Source organism: Scleropages formosus, chromosome 17, assembly GCF_900964775.1.
Source record: "Scleropages formosus chromosome 17, fSclFor1.1, whole genome shotgun sequence".
NCBI classification, from domain to species: Eukaryota; Metazoa; Chordata; class Actinopteri; order Osteoglossiformes; family Osteoglossidae; genus Scleropages; species Scleropages formosus.
Genome location: NC_041822.1, coordinates 6075876 through 6090256, shown reverse-complemented (window position 1 = coordinate 6090256; position 14381 = coordinate 6075876). Strand labels below are relative to the sequence as shown.

Sequence of the window (14381 nt, the reverse complement as noted above, 5' to 3'; positions counted from 1 at the left end):
TTGAAAATATGTGATTGCTGTGACTAATTCTTGTATACTGTACTCCCCCAGGCAATAAGTGTGATGCGCAGGCAGTCAGTGTGACGTGAAGCTGAAGGACGAAGAGGCCTTGGGGAGAGGGCAGCGGTCCTTCATCGGGCTTTCTTCTCTGCTGAGGCCACACACGATCGCACACACATACACAAACACACACCACAAAGCCAACGAATTGAAATACCACGTGTTTTATACACATCATAGCTGTGAGCGCACAAGTCTTCATCTTCAGCTAAACAGTTTTCTGCAAAGTGATGCTGAAGTAGTTTAGAATAATGTTTATATTTGTTTAGGTACCACTGTATTCATATATTTATCATCCATCCAGTTTCAATAATCACTGTATGAGGAGTAGGGTCACAGAGCCTATCCCCAAAGCACTGACTTTAAAGTGCAGCAGAAACACCACCCTGGACAGGATGCCAGTCCATCACAGAGGACCCACACATTGCCACAACAACCAGTGACCCATTCACCCACTGTCACCACTTCATGGTGAACTGCAGGAGAACATGCTCACTCCACACAGACTGAGCAGGAACTGGACCCATGTTCTCTCCCACCACCCAGGTGCTGTGAGGTGTCAGCATACAGCTGGGTAATTTTTACCTGAGCAATTTAGGATAAGTACACTACTCATGGGTACTACAGCCAGAGACAAGATTTGAAGCAGCAACCTTTGGGTTTAATGGCAGTATCTCTAACCACTACACTACCTGTTGTCCATGTCAATATGACACCCAATTTATATTTTTCTTTCTGTATATATTTAGCCTTAAAAAATGAGTAGACCTCCCTTAGAAGACTACCTTGCAGAAATAAAATGAGCACTCGGTAGAAGCACTCATAGGTTACAATATGGTGTGTGGGGAAAGGTCTTCCACGTTTCCTTCTGTCTCATTGTTTTATTTCATGAGATACATTTTAATATCAATTTCACTTTCTTGTACACACAGGAGGTGGAGCAAAAAGAAACAGTTGCGATTATTTTTTTTTTTTTGGCCACCCCAATGAAATCACTGGTCTTACCTGGCCAAACCTGAAAAAAAGTTCTGGCTACGCTCCTGATATAAACCAATTAAATCACCTCATTTAGATTAAAAACTGTATTTATCGGACAGCTTTGTTTTGTGCAAAGCGATCATTAATAAATTTTCCACGACTCACGGAGCAAGGGTATTTTTATCGTCAATGGAGAGAACGTGCGTGGATCGGGGATGCAAGAAGCCGCAAGCCGGAGAGGGATTCGAGCAAGCAAGCTTCAGTGTTCAAGGCGGGAGCACTAAACACCACGCCATCTGCTGGCCTCCTACGTTCGTGTACCGCCAGAACTTCGACTTACACGCAGCGATTGCACATTAACGCGGGAGCGGGGAGGGCCGCGATCTCGCGCGCTGAGAACAGCGCCTGGCTGGGGCGGGGCGGGGCGTGGCGTGGAGGGGGCGGGGCTTTGCGCAGCGATACCCAAAAGAACGAGTGTCGGGGCGCGGAGGCAGTCAAAGGGCTCGCGCTGCCCACTGGAGAGACGTCGGTCGCGCGGCGGTCGCTTCACCGGAGCTCTGAGGCTGCGACACGGAATGAAGTTTTCCGTCTGCGGGCCCTGAGAGAAGGAGCGGCGCAACCCCACCAGTGGCCCGACGCGCTGCTTTGCTCCGGAGTCCCCGCGCGGGATGGAGCCTGGCGATGATGCCGCGGACAGCGGCTGCTCGGCGGGGCGACAGGCGCCGGCGTCCGGCCAGCGGAGCGTGTGGCGGAACATCCAGGAGAAGACGAAGCCCTTCCTGAGCCCCAGGCTGGGCTCCGAACGCGGCGCCGGGGACGGAAAGAAAGAGTCCGGAGGCATCTGGATGTTTCGGAGGAAGAAGAAGCAGGTGCTGGACCGCGTGTTCTCCTCGTCGCAGCCCAACCTGTGCTGCTCCGCGCCGCCGCCGCTGGACCCCCAGCACCAACAACAGCCGCAACAACCGCAACAGCCGCAACAGCAGCAGCAGCAGGAGCAGGAGCAGCGGCCCTCGCTCCACAGCGCAGCGGAGCCCCCTGACAGAGGCGTCCCGTCGGGGGATGCGGACACCGCCGGCCCCCGTGCCTCCGACCCCCCGGCGGCGGAATCGAGCAGCGCGCCGCTGTCCCACCAGAAGAGCTCGTCCCTGGGTTCGGCGTGTCTGGAGAGGCTGGCGGCGGAGAGCGAACACTCGGCGTCGGTGAGTCGATCGGAGACGCTTCGTTCGTGCCGTGGCGCGCGAGTTTCCCGCTCAAATTGGTGCTGAAGCGGCGGCCCGGCGCGTGACTGAAGTGACCCTGCGGAGGGAGGTAAACGGGGTCGGGGGGGGGGGGGGGGCACGGGCATCTTTCCAGTGACCACGAGAGCACGACTAGTCAGTGTGTGTGTGTGTGTGTGAGACTGTCTGTCCATTCGTGCACTCAGTCGGTGTGTACTGGTTTTGCGACAGTTACTGTGTGTTCCACATCACACTTACGCTAAGAGCACAGTGACAGAGGTCACTTTGTTTGAAAGAGCAGAGTGGTTACTGAACACGCACACACACACAGGTGAGGTGAGCCGAAGACCGGACTGTGGAGGAAACAGTTGTCCAGGAACAGTAACCGGTGTCCGACTCATACGCTGCGACGTTATACACACGAGGGGCTACATTCACATTCCTGTCTTTCTAGTCATTTTATTGTCACCTAGGAAGGCAAACGAAGAGTATTATATTGAAAAATGTTTTCAGCTAAGAGCTCTATGCAGTGATGCACTCTCTACAAACACACTCTTGTGTGTAATGCAGACAGAGCTGTGTATCCTAACTCACTGGCACTGTGTGTTGCAGTCCAGTCGGAAGCACCTTCCTCTCCAGGTCACTCTGAGGATTCCCCTCCTTGTACATTTACACACACTGGCTGAAGCTGCTTGTCCCAAGCAGGGTCACGGCAAACCGGAGCCTAACCCGGCAACATAAGGCGTAAGGCCGGAGGGGGAGGGGACACACCCGGGACGGGACGCCAGTCCATCGCAAGACACCCCAGGCAGGGCTCGAACCCCAGGCCCGCCAGAGAGCAGGACCCAGCCAAACCCGCTGCGCCACGACACCCTCCTGTATTTAAATTTACATGTGTTCATTTAGCAGACTCTTTTCCCCAAAGCGACGCACATCTCATCGAAAATACAATTTGTGCATTACATTAGGAGAAAGAGACATAGTTGCAGACATGTGATCCTTAAGTAAACCTAGTTTGCAACTTTCCATTTGATGCACCGATGTTAATGGCTCGAGTACGTGCATAAACACAGGATAGATGAATCCTGATAACCCTCCTACAAACATTGACATACAATGCCGGAGTAGTGGCTGTGTAAAGGCTTATCTGGGGATGATCATGAAGTTACGGTGCATGAACATTTACACCGTATGTGAGCTGGAGAGGTCTTGGGCGAAGTGAGTCCAGAAAAGGTGAGTTTTCAGACCCTTTTTGAATGTAGTGAGTTTCTGCAGTTCTGAGCGGGAGAAGGAGGTCGTTCCACCGCAACGGAGCCGGATCCGAGAACCTCTGTGCTTTACTTTTCGTGCGCGGGACCGCCAAGCTGCTCACCAGGCCTGTGCCAAGAAGGTCTCTCGTTCGCTTCCCGTGACCCGAAGAAACTTTCATTTTGCTCAGTACGTCACTCCTGGACTTTTGAATATTTCTAAAAAAATAAAGGAAAAGGTATTGCATGGCCACTATGGCATAATTTCGAAATAGTGCGAATAGTGTAATTTTAAGGGGCGTGGGGGCGAATGGGGTAATTTAAGTCCTGCCTTTTTTATTGGCACATACTTCTCTTTTCTTGGCGGTGCAGTAGTCCAGAACATTTTTCTGTGTTTAATTAACACGAAATTTAATTGGTTTTGCTCAGTGGTTGTTTTTTTTCCCCCATGGGTTTCAAAGGCATGCTGTTGTGTTCTTTGTTCAGTTCCAGGGAACAGCAGCCGTAATTGTGAGGTCCGGAGGCTCAAGGTCATGCAGACGATATTGTAAATGGTTTATAGGAAACAAAGTAAGAGCAGTAATAGTTCTTTGGGGAGCTCTCTCGGCTGAGACTCCACTGGGTTGAAGTCCATCTGTACGTGCCTTCATTAGAAAGTCCTCTTGGGAACACTTAGTAGTGAATGCCTCTCATCTCAGTGGCCGTGATGGGAAGAAAAATTTGGGAGACATAAACACTCCAACTCAGGTATTTATTAGTTTCACTTTCAGGTCACTTCTATGACTTCTGAGAGTCGCCAGGTCGTCCACTAAACTTGGAGAAACTGTACAGCATTGATGGAAATTCCTGCTAATATGCATTCATTGTTCTACAAATGAGGGGCACAGTGGTGCAGTGGGTTGGACCAGGTCCTGCTCTCTGGTGGGTCTGGGGTTTGAGTCCCGCTTGGGGTGCCTTGCGGCAGACTGGCGTCCCGTTCTGGGTGTGTCCCCTCCAGCCTTACGCCCTGTGTTGTTGAGTTAGGCTCTGGTTTGCCGCCACGGCGCTTAAGACCAGCGCCCTCAGCAAATCTGTATTTGTGTGTTCTACGAATGTTGTTTTGATGTATCTCTGGGAAGTCCATCTGAAAAGGGAAAGTTTCCTAAGCGTTACGTCTTGGCTTTGAAATCGTAAACGCATTGTACACATGCGCTGTAACTGAATTGTTAAAAACTGATGTCATGTTCTTAGAGAAAGACATGTATAACAACACAAGTGGTCGGTGTGTTACTGAAGAAAGGTTTCCATCAGTAAAGACTTCTTCACATTGTCAAGATCATGTGGAAATATTCGTCTGTATAATTGCCACTACATAGGAAGTCTGGGAAATAGAGAGGAGAGGAACAGCCTGTAAATTCTAGAGGTCTGACAAGTTCTTCTCTGTACCTTGCTTACCTTTTTATCATGCATTCAGTTTTATTGTAGTCACAGTGATTCTTTAGGAAGGTTTTTCCCTGTTATTTTCTGCTTTTCTGGCCTTATTCCTGAATTGAGACATGGCAGTGATCTGGCAGGGCATGGTATTGTGTTCCCTTCCCAGGGAAACTGAAGTAATCTTCATAAAAGCCCTTATAAATTCAGAATTGCTTAGGATCCAAGAATATGCTAAACAAATAAGGAAATTTTAAAACAAATATTTAACAGAAATTCAGTTAAATGAAGAGCAAAACAGTAATATTTTACCTACAGAAAAAAGGGAACTGTCTAATGCATTGTTCTATTCTAGTGATTCTCCAGGAGGTAATTACTATACTGTATATTTATTATCATATGGATTACAATGGATTGGGCACCAAGAGGGCACAATGATGCTACCTTTCTTGCCTGTGTGCTGTAAAATGGACAGTTTATTAAAAAAACATAGAAAAAATAGTTTCAGGCTTCTTGCTTCTGATTAACTGAGTACCAGTCTATTGGAAATAAGTACATAAGTAAAGAAACAGCTCTGTACCCAAGAGAGTGGAGAACGGCATCTTGTGATTTAGGAATACTCTTCAGCGTCAGCTCAGCTTAGAATATTTCTGTTGCCATTGTAGTGGTCAAAGAGGGTTTAAATAAAGTGTTTAATGTAATGTGGATTAGCTGATATCAGTTCTTGCTGCCAATGTATTCAGCTATAGAAACCACTTATCTAATTCTTTAGGATCTAATATATGGTTGCAGTGGTCTTGTAGGGCACAAGGCAGGTTGTACCCTGAATAGAACATCATAGGTGAAACACAGACAGCTAAAAGACAAACAGCAAAGGCCATTTGGAGTTACCTGTTCACCTCAAAGATGGTCCTTGGACTTTGGGAGTAATCTGGGGCACCTGGACGACACCGTTGTGTATAACATGCAAAAGTCAAACAGTCCAACACACCGACTGTTTTGGATTGAAACCTGCCGGCCAGGACCTGTGAGGTGTGAGCGCTACCTGCTGTGACACCAAGTCATGTGGTGGCCACTGTGATATTGCTAATTTAATTTAATTTCTCTATTCTCTGCACTCTACTAAGTACTTTCCTCATTTTTGCTTAAATCTTGCCAACTGATATCATTTACCACTTAATATTTCAGGGTTCTGGTTAAGGATCTCACTTGCAATCATACATATGACTTTAAAATGTCATGGTGTATATAAGAGTGAAACTTTAATATTTAAATTTTTCTTGGGATTAAAAATGTGCTAAACAAATAATCAGTTCAGCTTCAAAGCAGCCATGTATTTTTAGAGGTATAGGCTTTCAAATTTACACGTCATCAGTAGCGCGGTAAAATAGTGGGATAAAGAGAGTAAAACTCTGTATTGGACTGTTCTGTGCTCTAGCTGTCATTCACCCAACAGCAGTTCCACTGGGATGTAAGGAGAGATGACGGAATAGAGTGGCTCTCAAAGCAGCTCAGAGTGGGTGCTCATGGTACATAGTGTGTGTGTGTGTGTGTGTGTGTGTGTGTGTGTGTGTGTGTGTGTGTGTGTGTGTGTGTGTAAGAGATTCAGTGAGTTCACTGGACTAGAGGCCCAACTAAAGGCCATCATCGTCTTCTTTGCATGCAGGGGGTCACAAATTGGTGCACTAGAGAACATGCAGAGTCAGTGACCTGCACATTAATGATGTGGACCGGTGGGTGTGTATATTTGTGCAATTAGAGGGAGAACCTTATTGTCGTGAGTCTCAGTGAGGAGGGGTGACCACTTCCTGATCTCACACACACACACACACAGAGTCTGTGTCTCTTCGTTTGTCTCTTCGTGATTGATGCAGCGTGCATGAAGTGTCTTAACCAAACCCATCTGAGTTCTCCTGCCAGCAACTTTACTTATGCCCTTCCTGAAGGCAGTCACATGCTTGTCTTAGTCTAAGAGCTGACAATTCATAACAAAACTATTTATAAGCAGTCGTTCAGAGGAAAGCGTTCTTTTGTTTTCTCTTTATGAGTGTATTCTGTTCTGAACGAGGTAATGTGTCATGAGCCGTTTTGACAGCAACACCTTTACCACAGTGTAGATGCTTGAATAGAGCTGAAGTGCCGAAGCTCCCCAGAAGGACAGGAAAACGATGTACCCGTCATGAGACCATGCAGACAGGGGGGGCGTCTTATACCCGCACACAGGCCTCTCTCTTCATTATTCTCTTACTTGGAACAAACAAATCTGTAATTAAAGCTTTTCCACAGCGCGAGGTACAGAGCTTCTGGTTTTTGTCACGGTACCACCAAGATCTGTGCAATTTCCATGATGTATTTAATGAGACGGAAATTACGTAATACTTTTAAATATTAAAACTCGTCGGTGGCCTGATTTCTGTGTCCTCCGGCTTCTATTTCACAGTGGAGTCTACTTTGAATGGTGTTCCTTTCATAAGCAATAAATTGATTTTCCTCTCAAGTGTTAAAGTGTTTTTCAACATTTTCAGTTTCAGTACTAGCATTGTTTCAATATTTGGCTGTTCTGTAAATTACCACTCAAGTTGTACAAAATGTCAAGCCAACATCTTTATTATTTATGTTTGCCAAGCTCTGTGCAGCTCAGTTGCAGCACTATACGACGGTACAGTGCCTTCGCTGTGTGTGTGTGTGTGTGTGTGTGTGTGTGTGTATGTGTCTGTGCGCATGGCGTCAGTATTAAGGCTCATGTCTCTTTGCTACGTGATGCTTTTGGGCTCAATTTTCTCACCCCAGAGGATACAGGAGTGCTGTGCACTGTCACACACCTGGCTCTCCCTACTGTCGCTCACGTGCAGGTGCCATGCATCTGGGTGGTAGCCTCTGGCGCTCCACGAACTGGTACAGGTTGAGTGGCAGAGCAGGTTGTCGAGGAGAAGGCCGAACCTCCAAGACACCGTTCTCGGTCCACAGCCCCCCCCATCATGTGGAGCTTTCTGTGTACTCAACCAGTGGCTTGTTTGTGTTTTGCTTTTCTTTTGCCTCTTCCCACCTTATCTGAGGGCTTCCTTTCGTGATTTATCCATTCTTTGCTATCTAGTCTCAGCACATTTACCTTCCTGAGTAACAATCATGAGGCTGGAGAATAAATGGACTTTATATGGCACTCAGTTCAAGGAGATGCTGCATTGAATAGAAAGATAACAGTAAAATATTTATGACAACCGTGGTCATGAGTGGTTGGATTGCACGTATGCCAAGAGAAGTATTTGAATTATAGTCTGTAATTTTGGAGTTATGGGAAAGCATTGCCACTGTCATCTCCTGTTGATTATACTTTTCCACAGAGCCAAATAACTGCACAGGGTGCCATGGTGCTGCATCACAGCCCCTTTCTTATAGTTTCAGATCTGGGTTCTTATTGGGCTCCATCTCTATGGGGTTTGCATTTTCTCCCCATGTTTGTGTGGGTTTTCTCCCGCAGTCCAAAGACGCATTTCTCAGGTGAGTTGATGACTCTAAATTGGCCTTATTGTCTGTGAGTGAATATGTGTGTGTGTGTGTGTGTGTGTTATTGCAATGGACTGGCATCCCACCTGGGGTGTCCGCTTCCCAGTCCAGCGCCCTGTGTTTCTGGGATATGCGCTGGAGCGGACAAGTTGTTGTTGACAATGGATGATTAGCATTAACACAAAGAGGCACCAACACCATTCTGCTCACCTTGGTTGCTGAATGTTGCTGAACGTTCAGCATTTTAAATTAGTCTTTATAAGCATTAAATTATTCACTCTAAAATCTTAAAAATAATGAAATACTCTTAACCAGATCACCATAAGAGGTACCTATTTGGACTTTTTGGTTTCTCTAAGTAAGTTGGTTATCAGTTCACATATGACACCTACTTCAGTCTCACTGAGATTCAGTTAGAGGTGTGATGAGTTGGTTGGTTTTCTTTTTCATTTTTAACGTGGCCATATCACAGTCAAGAGTCACAGGGCCATCTAAACTCTCTTCACAGTAAGTACGATGATCTTATTACAAGGACGCGGCCTTAGGGGAGCCTTTCACCATTAGCTGCTTTCCCTCCATGTAATGGCTGTTGACACAAGCCTCACACTTTGCTGTAATGTAATTTTCAACATTGTAGTAAAACCACAGAAAAGGTCTCCACCTGCCCATGTACTACAGTACTACAGCAATAATTTGCAAATCTGCTGTACTAATTTAGCACACCTTCAGGGTACCTGTTCTTCCTGGTGACCTAAGTGGTACAAATAGGCTCCAAAGTCCATTTTAAGTAATAAAGTCTTTAGCCCTACCTTCAGCATCATTTCATATTTCATCATCTTTGAGACCACTTTTCTCTTTTAGCACCAGATATGAGAAGCTAGTTCCATCCAATGTCAAGAACTGCTTATTCAGGGCAGCGTTGCAGTGATCCAGAGCCTATCTCGGAACCATTGCGTGTAAGGCTGAGGGGGAGTTCACCCTGGGCGAGATGCCACACACACAGTCACTCACCCATTCACACACTGTGGGAGATTTAGGGCAACTTGGAGTCACCAGTTCACCTGAACTGCATGTCTTTAGACTGTGGGAGGAAACCAGAGCACCCTGAGAAAACCCACGCAGACATGGGGAGAACATGGAAACTGCATACAGACTGAGCAGGGCTCAAACCTACATCCTCTCTCACCACCCAAGTGCTGTGAGAAGCTTGTGATAGAAAAAGTAAGAGTACTAAGACTAACTTTTATTATCAGAATCACAATGAGGTTTTAGCTGCCATGTGTGCTGATGCACACAAGGAATTTGCTTTGGTGCTTGGTGCTTTCAGTATTACAGACAATAGACAAGACAGACAGCTGACAGAGACACAGAATAAATAAATACATAAATAAATAGCATATTTACACAGTAAAAAAGGATAAATGTAAAAACTTTAATAAAAAAAAGTAAATTACGCAAGTGATGGGTTATACAGTATTGTACTGATAGGAGACCTATAGGGGAGTTTTGTCTTCGTGAGGGTGATGGCCTGAGATAAAAAACTGTTCTTGTCTTGTTCTGGAGGACAGTGCTCTGTAACACCTGCCAGAGGGGAGAAGTGTGAAAAGTTTGTGCCCGGCGTGTTTGTGTATGTGTGCTTCCTCAGTCTGGTCTTGTACATTATACAGTAAACATTGCAATATCAGAACACACATTTAATATCGACACATGAGTTGACAGAAGACGAACAGGAGGACAGTCAGCAGCTGTTTGTACCGTGATCAGAAATACAAATGGCACAAATCATCCTCACGCACTTCATCTGAGAAAGCAAATAGCTCTAGAAAGCTGAGTCAAGAAGTGTTTCTGAAACCTTGATGGTAGTTCGTTGCTGACAGAGCACATATGGATGTGTGACACTGTCCCGTGAAGAGAAAAGAAAGTAGTGTAGCGCTTTAGGGCGCATGTTTCTCGTGACCACCGAGGGTTTGTGTGCAAGGAGGGATAGAGGTGTATCGAGCACCTGTCTTCCTGAGCAGGGAACTCCACCTGTGTTGTTGCAGTTCACTTTTTTAGCTGTGCAAAGAGACAAGGCTTGGCTTCAGTCAGCTGTAATAATAACAACAACAACAATAATAATAATGATAATAGGATTTTTTTTTGGGCTTGTCTCCCTTCTCAGGTTTTGGTCGTTGTGTTTTGTAAGGGAAAGAAAGAAAATCTGCATTGAGGAATTCGACCTTGTTCTGCTGCATGGTTCTGATGTCTCCTCTCTCACCGCGGTAGCACAAAGGCCCACTCCCTTTCTCTGTGGTCTGTGAACTGGTTTCCTGTGGGTTGAGCATGGGTTTCTCACATGTAGAGGGAACTTGTCTCCGACTCACTCCATCCATCAGCGTCACTTTCATGAAGCGTTCTCTCCCTCTGACTTTTACTGCACATTTACTCAGCTGAGCGCTTGGACACCAAGGATAGAAGAGCAGTAATGAATTGTGGGAGCAATCAATGTGCTGTCCCAGAGATCCCACTAATCACCTGCATCTATTCGCTGGAGCACTGGGTCAATAAATGAGCACTAGTCACACCGAGGACCATTTAAATATGCAATTTTCCTTCGAATTGGGCTGCCTTTTTATTTTGGGTTGTTTACAGGTTTGCTCATTACATTCCATGAACAGGAGGATAGTAAGAGATGAATACTGAATACAACAGTGTGGCAATATCCCGTTTTCTCTAGTGCTTTATAACTTGTAGCATGTGCAGAAATGACTCGCCAAGTGTGGAGGTTGGCTGACCAGTAACCTTCTGCATTTTATCAGGAATCATGTCCACCCATGAAACCCAGCTCGTCTATTATAAATGAGTGAAAAGTAGTTCCTGGGATCCAAGGCTTTTATAGGGCTAAAAAGCTTATCTGGGAGATGTGTCCTCTGCTTTTGTGCATCACCAGGCTGGACTACAATGTTTTAATTTTTGACTAAATTGTGTTAGTAAGATGCTAGTGAGACCTCTCAAGTCAAATATGACATTATTGTCGCATTGCTTATACAGCTGTGTATAATAGTAGAGTATTTTGCAAAATACTACATCTGCAAGTACTTTGCAAAATACTTTTTTTTTTGCAATAGTAACATGTGCTGTCGTAGTGCAGCTCAGATACTATACTTTTCTGCGCAGAGCTATGAATGTGAGCAGGTCTTTTGCGTCTGTTTTATTGCCACCTGCAATTGTTCTTGGCCCTCTCCTCTCACTCATGTCATTGTGTTTCCTGTTATGCGGAGACCTGTGGGAAATAAGAGCCCCTGTGTAAACCGGCCTTGAGCTTTGGGTGGGATTACATCAGTGTTGTTGCAGCAGCTGGTGAGTGATCATATCACATGGAGATCACAGACATGCAGCACTCATTAAAATGAAAGTACTACATGAGTGACATGTAACAAGCAGCAAACTGCAGAAGCAACTATGACGTAATAACTGAAAATGTATGGGTCCACAGTGAAATCATAACAATTCTTAGACTCTAGTAGCACAATAAGTGAACATGTGCCTTAGTTGTTCTTTTCCCTTCTCCAGATCCACTGAAGTCCCAGTGTTCCTCGGTGCCATTGTTGCCCTCTTCTTCCAATGTACAATACGTGTCATGAGTTCACAAACACTTCCTTGCAGAAAGTTCCATAATGAAGATGTTGTTGAACAAAGTTTCGTGTCCAGCCATGCCTTAATGAGCTTGGCCTGACCGTTAAGTCCTTGATTTAGCTTACATCGCTGATCTTGACAGCAGGGATTAAGGAGAATGTGCTACTCAGGTCAGGCACCCATCTCATGTCTGCAATGCCACCCTCTCTACACTTTTTACATCTCTCTTTCACAAATATGTGAGTAGCCGAGGACATTTCATCAGGCTTTGAAGCTCCAGTCTGTTGGGCTCCCTGCTTCCTGATGTGTGCGTCTGGTACCCTGAAGACTGTGTGAGTGGGCTGTCCCTTGGCAGCCTCTGCTTTTGGCTAAAGGGTTGAGCTCTTGCAGGTGATCATGTACTCGTGAACCCAGTGGACAGAACCATGATGCCTGAGAATGTCGGAGAGGCAACGAGTGAAAGTGGTCTTCTATGCATCTGGTCCCTTCTCCACGTTTTCCACCAGTCCTCTGAATGAATGAGGACTTGGCATCAGGGACTCTGCTCGCCTGTCAGGGCTTCTCTGCAGCAGCCTCCCGGCTCAGTGTTTCCTGCTCAGTACTCTTTGGCTTTTGGTCTTCACTCCGGTAAGCTCTTGTTTTTTCTGTGACTCACCCCACAGTTCTTCCTGTAACATTATAATATATCAGTGATATACTGCATACTTTATATGACTGTCGCAAGAGGTAGGTGAGTGGGTTGCTCTCCTTGCAGCTATGGTAGTGCAGTAAACAGCCTACATTTTTGTAAACTGTGCTTCCAGACTCAGCTTCTCTGAAACTCTGGTCTCACCTGGAAGTGGAAGTTTTCTAAATGCATCCAAACCATAACGGAAAAAAAAACAAAAAAGCTGATATGATTACTATTTGGTTTGGTATTTGTTTCTAATATACAGCAGAATGAACTGACAGTGGGGGTGCGGTGGCACAGTGGGTTGGACCACAGTCCTGCTCTCTGGTGGGTCTGGGGTTCGAGTCCCACTTGGGGTGCCTTGCGACGGACTGGCGTCCCGTCCTGGGTGTGTCCCCTCCCCCTCCGGCCTTACGCCCCGTGTTGCCGGGTAGGCTCCGGTTCCCCGCGGCCCCGTATGGGACGTGTGTGTGTGTGTGTGTGTGTGTGTGTGAACTGATAGTTGGGCACTGGGCAATATCATATTTTCACTTCAACTTTAATTACCTGCAAGCATCATTAAAATAATGAGGCAAGGCTCAAAATATAATTTGTCATCAGTTGTTTCATTGTGAACGCTGCCTCTTCTCTATTCAGTGTAACATGCAAATAACAGGTGCACATGATTTGTTTATAATGACGACTATAGCGGAGGTGTAAATGCACCAGCCATCAGCCTTACTTTCGTCAGTGACATGTGTTCCATCTCTTTTCAAGAAACTCATGTGGAACAGCTAGTAGTGTAGTGGGTAGAGCTATTGCCTGTGGACCCAAATGTTGAAGGTTTAATCCTAACTTCTAAGTGTAGTACTGCTGAACAAGGTGCTTGCTCTAAATAGCTCCAGTGTAATTACCTAGCTGTACAAAAGGGTAAATAGTTGTAAGCTTATAACGTTACCTAACCTTAACATTGTAAGTTGCTTTCGAGAAAAATGTCGAGTAAATGAATTAATGCAATGAGCAGTTCTGTTCCAGAAAGGCATTTTGACCCATATTCTTGCAGTGAGATTGTCCAGTGCATTTAAATCCCAAAGTGCTCTTTTTCTATCTGCAACTCTCTTTGAAATAAGTTAATTTGATTGTTGGGGTAGTAGGTGGCATAGTGGTTAGAACCACCAACTTTTGACTCTAAGGACCAGGTTTGGATCCAGTCTCCTGCTGTTGTACCCTTAAGAAAGATAGGAACTGTAAATTTGGTACATTTCTACTGTGAAAATTGCCTAGTTGGCAAAAATGGCTAAATAATTGTATGTACATTACCAGTGTAATAGCTCTTGATAAAATGCATCAGCTAAAAAGGCATAGAACTGAACTGCTCAAGCTGTTCTGTGAAACAGGGTAAAATATCACACAGAAACACACACCCACACACTGTCAGAAACCGCTTGTCCTGAGCGGGGTCGTGGCGAACTGGAGCCTAACCGAGGAACACAGGGCGCAATGCTGGAGGGAGAGGGGACACACCCAGGATGGGACGCCAGTCCGTCACACAGAAACACATGACTAATAGTTTTCATTATAAATCATTTGTTGCGTTTTAAACTGAGTAATTTTACCTTTACTTTTTGTAAATTAAATATAGAAACACACTTTGAAAGACATTTTTCATGTAGCTGATGATTTCTCCAAAGCAACTTGGTG

The 14381-nt window shown here is 45.6% G+C and overlaps 1 protein-coding gene across 3 annotated transcripts in view; it reads left to right on the top strand.

The window, feature by feature from the left end:
- Positions 1-1503: 1503 nt before the first annotated feature.
- LOC108938619 (multiple C2 and transmembrane domain-containing protein 1-like) overlaps positions 1504-14381 on the top strand; it is a 118805-nt gene continuing 105927 nt past the window's right edge. For all 3 annotated transcript variants that reach the window (XM_029259469.1, XM_029259468.1, XM_029259467.1), the window contains exon 1: positions 1504-2237. In XM_029259469.1, the coding sequence (XP_029115302.1) occupies positions 1707-2237 (531 nt within the window). In that variant the 5' untranslated portion in view covers positions 1504-1706. The remainder of the gene's footprint in view (positions 2238-14381) is intronic.